At 56.2% G+C, this 9,982-nt stretch overlaps 2 protein-coding genes across 2 annotated transcripts in view; one reads left to right on the plus strand and one right to left on the minus strand.

Moving 5' to 3' along the window:
• NDUFS8 (NADH:ubiquinone oxidoreductase core subunit S8) overlaps positions 1-9,982 on the minus strand; it is a 77,146-nt gene that overhangs the window by 64,770 nt on the left and 2,394 nt on the right. The gene's annotated exons all lie outside the window — the stretch shown is intronic.
• ACY3 (aminoacylase 3) lies at positions 3,525-8,388 on the plus strand. The gene is made up of 6 exons (XM_059711228.1): positions 3,525-3,760; positions 4,638-4,833; positions 5,078-5,171; positions 5,305-5,412; positions 5,585-5,694; positions 8,106-8,388. The coding sequence occupies exons 1-6, from the start codon at positions 3,525-3,527 to the stop codon at positions 8,319-8,321; spliced, it is 960 nt and encodes a 319-aa protein (XP_059567211.1). The 3' UTR covers positions 8,322-8,388.

Below are 9,982 nucleotides of genomic sequence, written 5' to 3' on the forward strand. Positions count from 1 at the left end.
GGCACTCCCCAGCCCTGGAGGCCCAGGAACCCGGACACCCCAGCAGGAAGCCACCGCACAGCTAATGCATGGGGCGCACTCCCCCCAGGCTGTGTCCCGGTCTCCCCTATATAACACCGGAGCATTACCCCTTTCTACAAGCATACCCTGGTGAAGGTCTGGGCCCCTCATCTCACCTTAGGACAGCGGTTCTCAACCTGTGGGTCGCGGCCCCTTTGGGGGTCGAACGACCCTTTCACAGGGGTCGCTTAAGACCATCGGGAAAGAGAAACCAAGATGGCGACATAGGTAAACACCAGGAATTGCTGCCTTGTACAACTAATTCAAAAATACAACTAAAAGACAAAACGGACATCATCCAGAACCACAGGAAGGCTGGCTGAGTGGAAATTCTACAACTAGAAGGAAAGAGAAAAGCATACTGAGACTCAGAGGAGGTGTGGAAGTAAAGTGCAGAGGTACGGAGGCACACGTGGGAAGGGATGGCAACTGAGGACACGGTTGTCTTTTTCAATCGGGAGGGAGTCTCAAGCTTCCAACGGCTCTGAACTCCAGTTCCAGGCGAGTCTCTGGGGACCCAGACTCATACGGGGAGAAACTGGACTGTCTGGGATTGGGCGGAACTCGAGGGCGGCTTTCCCTCAGAGGTGCTTGCAGCAATTACCGGGACACTGAGACGCGGGCCCCTTAGGGCAGGACTGAGGATCTGCCATAGCTGTTTTCTCCGCCCTGTTGATTCCCTGAGACCCTGCCCCATCCAAGCTGTGCACAGAGGCTTTTGCATATGAAAGGCCTGGCCCTTTGCAATCTGAAAATTACCTAACAAACTGCAGCTGGGTCAGAGAGAACCAGAACTTCCAAAAGAAGGCCCAAGGCCCCACAGCAGCTTGCATTGCTTCACAGCTGGGCCTCATCTGGGCACCTCCAAACCCCAAACAAAGAAGAGGAATCTGCAGATCTCTTCGTAGCTCCTGCTGGGTAGCCTCAGGAAGAGGCTAAATTAGCACCTCCTTAGAGATCCAAGAGCCAGTGTACCCAGTCATAAGAGTGAGACCATCCAGATTACAACTCCTCAGATCCATAAGGGACACACTCAGGGGGCAGACTCAGTGAGCACCAAAGCCCCACTGAAGGAAGTCTTGACCCAGAAGGGTCTTCTCCAGCACAGAAGTTCTCCCACTGTAGACACAGATGATTCTCACAGCCAATCGTCCTGGAGGTCAATTCCTCCCAGTGATACCTACAACAATCAAGGCTTAACTCAGGGGTCTTCAAACTTTTTAAACAGGGGGCCAGTTCACTGTCCCTCAGACAGTTGGAGGGCTGGACTATAGTTAAAAAAAAAAAACAAACTATGAACAAATTCCTATGCACACTGTACATATCTTATTTTGAAGTAAAAAAACAAAACGGGAACAAATACAATATTTGTATTTGCATGTGGCCTGTGGGCCGTAGTTTGAGGACCCCTGGCTTAACTACAACAAGATTGTGCACAAAGCCCACAAAGGGGTGCACCAAGAGTGTCCACCTCAGGTAATTGGGGAGGCTGAGCCACTGGGCCCTATAGGACACCTAGCACAGAAAGCCACTCTATCAACACAGGGAAGCAGCCAAAATGTGGAGACAAAGAAACAGGTCATAAATGACAGAAATGGAGGAAAGCAAACTGCAGGATATAGAGTTCAAACCCACACTTATAAGGTTTTTCAAGAATTTTCTAGAAACCGCCGATAAATTTAGTGAGACCCTCAAGAAATCTAGTGAGACCCTCGAGGTTATGACAAAGGACCAACTAGAAATTAAGCATACACTGACTGAAATAAAGAATATTATACAGAGTTCCAACAGCAGACTAGAGGATCGCAAGAATCAAGTCAAAGATTTGAAATACGAAGAAGCAAAAAGCACCCAACTGGAAAAACAAAAAGAAAAAAGAATCCAAAAATATGAAGATAGTGTAAGGAGCCTCTGGGACAACTTCAAGCGTACCAACATCCAAATTATGGGGGTGCCAGAAGAAGAGAGAGAACAAGATATTGAAACCTATTGAAGAAATAATGACAGAAAACTTCCCCTACCTGGTGAAAGAAATAGGCTTACAAGTCCAGGACGCACAGAGAACCCCAAACAAAAGGAACCCAAAGAGGACCACACCAAGACACATCATCATTAAAATGCCAAGAGCAAAAGACAAAGAGAGAATCTTAAAAGCAGCAAGAGAAAGAAACTCAGTTACCTACAAGGGAGTACCCATACGACTGTCAGCTGATTTCTCAACAGAAACTTTGCAGGCCAGAAGGTAGTGGCAAGAAATATTCAAAGTGATGAATAGCAAGAACCTACAACCAAGATTACTTTACCCAGCAAAGCTATCATTCAGAACTGAAGGTCAGATAAAGAGCTTCACAGATAAGGAAAAGCTAAAGGAGTTCATCACCACCAAACCAGGATTATATGAAATGCTGAAAGGTATCCTTTAAGAAGAGGAGGAAGAAGAAAAAGGTAAAGATACAAATTATGAACAACAAATACGCATCTATCAACAAGTGAATCTAAAAATCAAGTGAATAAATAATCTGATGAACAGAATAAACTGGTGAATATAATAGAACCAGAGGCATAGAAAGGGAGTGGACTGACTATTCTCGGGGGGGAGGGGGGGGAAGGGAGGGTGCGGGAAGAGACTGGACAAAAATCGTACACCTATGGATGAGGACGGGGGTGGGGGTGAGGGCAGAGGGTGAGGTGGGAACCGGGTGGAGGGGAGCTATGGGGGGGAAAAAAGAGGAACAACTGTAATAATCTGAACAATAAAGATTTAATTATTTAAAAAAAAGACCATCAGAAAACACATATATAATTACATATTGTTTTGTGATTAATCACTATGCTTTAATTATGTTCAATTTGTAACAATGAAATGGGGGTCACTGCAACATGAGGAACTGTTTTAAGGGGTCGCGGCATCAGGAAGGTTGAGAACCACTGCCTTGGGGGAAAGAAGCTCCTTTTTGCCCTGGCTGGTGTGGCTCAGTGGTGAGCACTGGTCTGTGCACTGAAAGGTTGCGGGTTCGATTCCAGGTCAAGGGCACATGCCTGGGTTGCAGGTTAATTCCTTGACTGCTGTCAGGGTGATTGCAGGAGGCAACCAATCGATGTATTTCTCTCACATCATGTTTTTTTTCTCGCTCTCCCCTCCCTCCCTCCCACTCTCTAAAAATCAATGGGAAAAGTCCTCAGGTGAGGATCAACAGCAACAATGAAAGAAGCTCCTTGTTAAAGGGAGGGAAGGGTGGTGCTGATCCTCCAGGAAAGGAGCTCCGGGCTCGGGCACCGGGAGGGAGAGGCCTTGAGCGGGTCAGTGGAGGTGGAGGAGCAGTGCCACTCCGCCCAGCTGCCCTCAGTCACATCTTTTGACAGACAGCCGAGCTGCCTGGCTGGGACTCTGGGACTCGTCACACCTCAGGGAGCTCACCACCCAGCCCACCCCAGCTCAGCACCGGGCCCTCCACCCACACAGGATGTGCTCGCGGCCTGAGCCTCCAGAGCCCCTGCGCCGTGTGGCAGTGGTCGGGGGCACCCACGGCAATGAGATGTCTGGCGTCTACCTGGCGCGGTACTGGCTGCGGGCCCCGGGGGAGCTGCAGAGACCCAGCTTCTCCGCAGTGCCCGTGCTGGCCAACCCAGCGGCCACAGCCGCCTGCCGCCGCTACGTGGACTGTGACCTCAACCGCGCCTTCACCAGCGCCTTCCTCACGTGAGTGTCCTGGTGGCTGTGGGGCCCCGGCCCGCCAGGTGGCCCAGGCCCTTGGACTGGCACTGAGATCCTCAGCTCAAACTCATCCTCCAGCCACTAGCAGGGCACACCCTCTGCTTTCGATGCCTACTCTTCCTTTTCAGCTTAGACACGTCCGAACGGATATCACCTCCTCCAGGAAGCCTTCCTGACCTCAGGCCGGGTCAGGGCCTCCTCGGGACCCCCCCACCCAGGGCTTGCCTCAGATCAGCCCCACAGGCCGCGTTTACTTCACTTTCTTTAATGGACATTCGCTGAGCCCCACCTGTGAGCCAGGCTCTGGCCAGCTCAGGTGAGAGAATGGGGAGTGAAATGAGGTGTTGTTCTCAGCTTACTGGGGGAGACAGAGGAAGAACCCATAACCACAACCCAGGAGGCTGAATGCAGGGGGAGGAGGGGTTATAGAAACCTGACCAAAGGTAGTCAGAGAAGGCTTCCTGGAAGAGGTGGTATCTCAGCTAAGCACTGAAGGGTGAGTCCACGTTAACCAGATGAAGAGAGGAGAAAAGGCGTTTCCAGGAAGGGCCCAGCAGGTGCACAGGCCTAGCAGTGAGACCAGCTGAAAGTGTGGCTGGAGTGAGAGCCGACGAGGCAGGTGGGCCAGGCCAGGCCAGGCCAAGGGTTTGAACCTTATGAGGGCAGTGGGGAGCCAACAAGAGTCCTGAGAGGGGCAGGCACGCTGCAGAGGCTCAAAGGACGAGCCCTTGAGCTGCTCTGTCGCTCCTGCAGGGTCTCAGGGGTTCACTTCTGTCAGCACAGGAGTCTCCCTCCCCTCCTCTCATTACACCTCTGATGATTGAGACTGTGGGTGGTGATACCCCCATCCCTGCTCCTGCAGGGCCAGGGCCCACCCGGATGACCCATATGAGGTGACAAGGGCCCGAGAGCTGAACCAACTGCTGGGGCCCAAGGCCTCGGGCCAGGCCTTTGACTTCGTCCTGGACCTGCACAACACCACGGCCAGCACTGGCACCTGCCTCGTCGCCGAATCCGCCCGCGACGTCTTTGCGATGCACCTGTGCCACCACCTGCAGGTGGCCCTGTGCCCGCAGAGTGCAGAGGGGAGGGTGGGGAAGAGAGAACCACGGGGCTGGCGCCTCCTCTGCTGGGGACGGGGTGGGGGGAGGGTGTTTCCTGGGCTCCAGTCCCAGGGCCCCGCCACCCTCTGGACCCCCCGCCGCCCCTCCCCACGCTGCTCTGTGCTTCCTCCATGCTCCCCCCTCGACTCAGTTTCCCCGCCCAGATAGGCCTGGGCCCTGACCCACCCTCCGCTCACAGCTGCAGAGCCCGGAGCTGCCCTGCCGGGTCTTCCTGTACCAGTTGCCCGGAGAAGAGAGCTACAGCGTCCACTCCGTGGCCAAGAGCGGACTGGGTGGGCCCAGATGGTCGAAGAGCTCAGGGGCTGGGAAGGGCGGGGCCAGATGGTGGGCGGTGTCAGGGTCTAGGGGTCCAGAGGGCCCAAGTCTCTGGGGTACCTGCCTGACCCCTTCCCTCTGGGCCCCCAGGCCTGGAGCTGGGCCCCCAGCCTCAGGGAGTGCTGCGGGCCGACCTTCTCGCCAGGATGAGGGCCTTGGTGGCCGCAGCCCTGGACTTCATCCAGCTCTTCAACCAGGGTGAGACCCCAGGACTCCCGGGCAACTGAGGCCCTGAGAGGAGAGGGCCTGGCCCAGGGGCCGAGGAGCCAGGCTCTGGGGTGGGCTGGGAGCCAGCCTGAGTGGCCCCCATGGCCCACTCCGCCAGGGCCTGGAGGGAGGGACGGGCTCAGGCACCAAGCCTCCCACACAGGCGCCGCATTTCCTGCCTTTGAGATGGAAGCGTATAGAAAAGTGAGCAGCGTGGACTTCCCACGCACGGAGACCGGGGACCTGGCAGGCACTGTGCATCCTCAGCTGCAGGTGCGTGCGTGTGCATGCGTGTGCGTGTGTATGTGTCTCTGTGTGTGTCTGTGTGTGTGTGTGCGTGTGCGTGTGTGTGTGTGTGTCTGTGTGTGTGTGTTGTGGGCTGGAGCGCCTAGGTCACAGCTTTGGGAGGCATGAGAAAATGAGCACAGCAGTAACTGGTTTGGCTCAGTGGATGGGGCGTTGGCCTGCAGACTGAAAGGTCCCAGGTTCGATTCCGGTCAAGGGCATGTACCTTGGTTGCGGGCACATCCCCAGTAGGAGGTGTGCAGGAGACAGCTGATTGATGCTTCTAATTCTCTATCTCTCTCCCTTCCTCTCTGTAAAAAATCAATAAAATATTAAAAGAAAGAAAGAAACGAGCACAGAGGCAGGGACCACAGTGCCTCCCATGGAGTCACCAGCACCCCGAATGCAGAGCAGGGGGCAGTAGCCCGGGCGCCCATGCCCACCCATTCTGCCTCTGCAGGAACCCTGCACGGGCCTGGGACTCTGGGCCACAGTGATGCTCACAGAGCCTGTGGGGGGCACCCGAGGCTCCACAACAGCCTGGACACACCTCTCCTGGCTGCAGAGAGGCCGAGGGAGGGAGGGGGTGGGCCAGGCCTGACCCTGCTTGCAGGTGCAAATGCAGAGCCCTCTGTTTTCCAGTTAGTTCCTCAAGCATCCCTATGCGAGTTAGCAGGGAGTCCAGCATCTCCCTCTCCAGACTTCCCCTTCCTGAATGTTCCAGGGACTAGGCCAGCGGTTCTCAACCTGGGGGTCGCCAACCTGGGGGTCGCGACCCCTTTGGGGGTCGAACAACCCTTTCACAGGGGTCGCCTAAGACCATCAGAAAACACATATATACTTACATATTGTTTTTGTGATTAATCACTATGCTTTCATTATGTTCAATTTGTAACAATGAAAATACATCCTGCATATCAGATATTTACATGACGATTCATAACAGTAGCAAAATGACAGTTATGAAGTAGCAACGAAAATAATTTTATGGTTGGGTGTCACCACAACATGAGGAACTGTGTTAAAGGGTCGTGGCATTAGGAAGGTTGAGAACCACTGTTTATATATGTGTTTTCCGATGGCCTTAGGCGACCCCTGTGAAAGGGTCGTTCGATCCCCAAAGGGGTCGTGACCCACAGGTTGAGAACCGCTGGACGAGGGGATCCTGCTGCTATAATCTGGCAGGAAGAAGGTAGGCAAGGGCAGCCAACCAGCTGCCTTTCTCCTTGCTGCCACCGGGCGTCGCTGTGGAGCCAGGCCCACACCCTCCGTGGCCTTTGCTTTCTGCAGTGCCCAGGCGGCAGGGGTGCCCAAGATGGGCGCCTGAGCCCTAGCCTCATTAGTAAGTGTTCCCCAACCCCCCATCTGGCCTTCAGGTGGGAGAGGGGCATCAGAGGGGCCACCGGCTCCTCACTCCACCCCAAAGCTCAGCGCTGAGCCCAGTGACCAGCCAGAGCCCCTCTTCCATGATGAGTCCTTGTGGGCCAGCAGGGTCCTCTCCTGCCAGTGGAACCAGGTGGGGGACCCCTCCAGTATCGGAGGTGACCCAGTCATTCTGAATCTCTGCAGGGATGGGTGTCTGTCTCCGGGGCCACACCTCCCTCGGTCAGCCCTGTCCATCCCACAACATGGGAGCGACCCAGCACACAGACCCGGCACGCACTGAGAGCTTGGCAGGACGTGGGCATGACAGAGAGAGACGTAGTGGGAAGGATTTGATATTTCAAACATACTCTGAAGGACCAAAGTAACAATGGTAGGAAGAATCAGAACTTGGTTGGACTTCTTTGTTGGGAGCCAGCTGCACGTTTCATTTTGAGGCGCTATCCTGTAACAGTGTTGTGGGCGGGGCTCCATCCTTTCAGTGTTTAGGGCTACAGGCCCTGAAGCTGCCTGCCCATCTTCCATGCTAAGCAGTAACAGTCATTTTGATTGATTTCTTCCACAACTTTCATTTAATAAACTTTTATATTATATGTACTAGATGCAAACATAAGCGCTCTTAGCCATTTAATTTAAACCTCAGGGTGATAGGAGGAGAGAGTATAATCCCCGTTTTAAAGCTGAGGAGGCTGAGAACAGAGAGGTTAAGCGACTTGCTCCAGGTCACACAGCCAGCAAGATTTTGCACCGAGGCTTTACTATCTGTGCCTGTAACCACTAGACTACACTTCCGCAAGGACAAACGTCTTCTAAGGCGACTGGTGTCTCCATTTCTAGACACAGGGCCAGTTGGCATCTCGGTAGACGCCCTGTCATATTGATGAAGGCAGTGAAGGAGTGAGTGGGTGAGGCCCTGAGGGAGGGGCGTCTCTTGGACAGTCCCTGCTGGGGCCACCCCCACTGGGGCCAGGGCAGAGGTCAGCCCCAGCACCCTTGGCCCTTGGCTGTCCTCCCAGGACCGAGACTTCGAGCCGCTGCGGCCTGGAGCACCCATCTTCCAGATGTTCAGCGGCAAGGACGTGCTCTATGAAGGGGAGTCCGCTGTGTACCCCGTGTTCATCAATGAGGCCGCCTACTACGAGAAGGGCATTGCCTTCTTCCAGACGGAAAAGCTCACGTTCTCTGTGCCCGCCCTGCCCGGGCTGGCCCCCGCCCCCTCCCCAGCTCCCTAACCCAGGCCACACCTGCCCGGCCTCAGCCTCCCACCTGAGACATGATCCCCAGCTCAGAGGTCCCCTTGCCACCCCCCCCCACCTCCCTGCCTCAGTTTCCCATTCTATAAAGTGGAAGATGTCCAGGGGTCCATGGTTTGTGTCCTCCATCTGTGTGGTGCCTCTCTGTGGCCTCAGGATCTGGGGCAAGTCTGGCCCCGTGTGGCCTTGGACATGCTGTGTGTCCTGGGGCCAGTGGTAGCTGTCTCTGTGCCCATGCTTGTCCAGGGAAGATCCTATACTGTGAGGGAAATTGAGAAAGACTGTCCTCGAACCAGCAGAAGGGCTTCCGGGGGCCATGACCAGAGGAGGGTCCCCAACTTCCTACACTCCTGGGGCCAGAGGGTCAGCTAGGAGAGCAGAAGTGTGTGTCCACGTGTGTGGGTGCCCATGTGTATGCCCGCCCCGGGTGCTGTGTGTGCACGTGTTTCCGAGAACCAGTGCCTTGGATGTTCTGGGAGGATCTGCCTGTGATGGGCGCACAGCCCCACGCGCGTTTCCAGGTGTGTCATGAGCTCATGGGAGCTCAGGGGAGTCAGGGCTGGGGAAGGCGTGCAGCTCGACAGCTCTCTCCACCCAGGCCCGCAGGTCCAGGTGCAGGCACACAGGGGCAGGAGTGTGCCCAGGGGCTACCGCTGGGGCCCCTGGGTCCTGGCCACACTGTCCATGGCAGGCAGAACGGGGAGGGTGGATGGCCCCGAGCGCAGCCCCACAGAGCCCACACCCGCCTGAGCCGCCAGGGCATGGCTCCTGCGGACAGTGGGGCTGGTAGGGCCTGAGCTCCGTGCTCTCGAGGCATCCTCCCTGGCCCCTCCACACCCCGCCTGACCCATCCATCTCCCCGCGGCCACAGCTGCCACGCCGCCTCCTGCTATTGAGCAGCGAGATGAGAAGGTGTGAAGGATACGGGGACGCCAGGGACGGGCTGGCAGGCAAGATGGATGAGGGGGCAGGGGGCCAGGAGGTGCCTCCGGCAGGAAGGGCTGGCCAGCCGGGAGGGGCTGTGCAGGGAGGAGTGCGTGTGTGCCTGGTGTGCGTGCATGGGGGGCGGGTGTGTGAGCGTGTGTCTGTGCACACAGGAGCTCGTGCACGTGTGAACCCGGGTGGTGGCAGGTTGGTATCTGTGTGCACGTGTGTGATGTGGGTTGGCATGTCAGTGTGGTCATGTTCACGTGTGGGGGTGTTTCCCAATACACAGACCAAGGTGTGTACAAGCACACGCACACACACACACACACACACACACACACACACAGGCCAACAGAACCCCAGGCTGGCCCGCCCCAAATCCGGGCCGAGAGGGAGCTACCAGGTCCCTCCATCATCAGTCCCACTTTCCAATCCACCCACTGCGGATCCTGGGTCAGGGTGGCATGGCCCTACCTCAGGGTGGCCCCTGGGTGCCGCTGGGACCCTCCATCACAAGCACAGAGAACTCCCACCCATCTTGCCCAGCAGCAAACCCCAGAGCCAGCGCAGCCTTCCCCCAGGGCTGGGCACGGGTGTGTGCCAGGGCCGGCCCACCCTCTCCCTGCAGGACCCCTCAGGGCTCAGCAGGCAGGCATGGGGGGACCTAGGGACTGAGCAGCAGGGGTGCCTGAGCTGAGGGAGGAGAGGTGGGC

Source organism: Myotis daubentonii, chromosome 9, assembly GCF_963259705.1.
Source record: "Myotis daubentonii chromosome 9, mMyoDau2.1, whole genome shotgun sequence".
Taxonomy (NCBI): domain Eukaryota; kingdom Metazoa; phylum Chordata; class Mammalia; order Chiroptera; family Vespertilionidae; genus Myotis; species Myotis daubentonii.

Bases quoted from the DNA above. Each gene is read 5' to 3' on its own strand.
- ACY3 (XM_059711228.1), top strand. From the start codon at position 3,525: ATGTGCTCGCGGCCTGAGCCTCCAGAGCCCCTGCGCCGTGTGGCAGTG. The intron at 4,834-5,077 runs GTGGCCCTGTGC...CTCCGCTCACAG, and splicing joins ACCTGTGCCACCACCTGCAG to CTGCAGAGCCCGGAGCTGCC. The intron at 5,172-5,304 runs GTGGGCCCAGAT...CTGGGCCCCCAG, and splicing joins CGTGGCCAAGAGCGGACTGG to GCCTGGAGCTGGGCCCCCAG.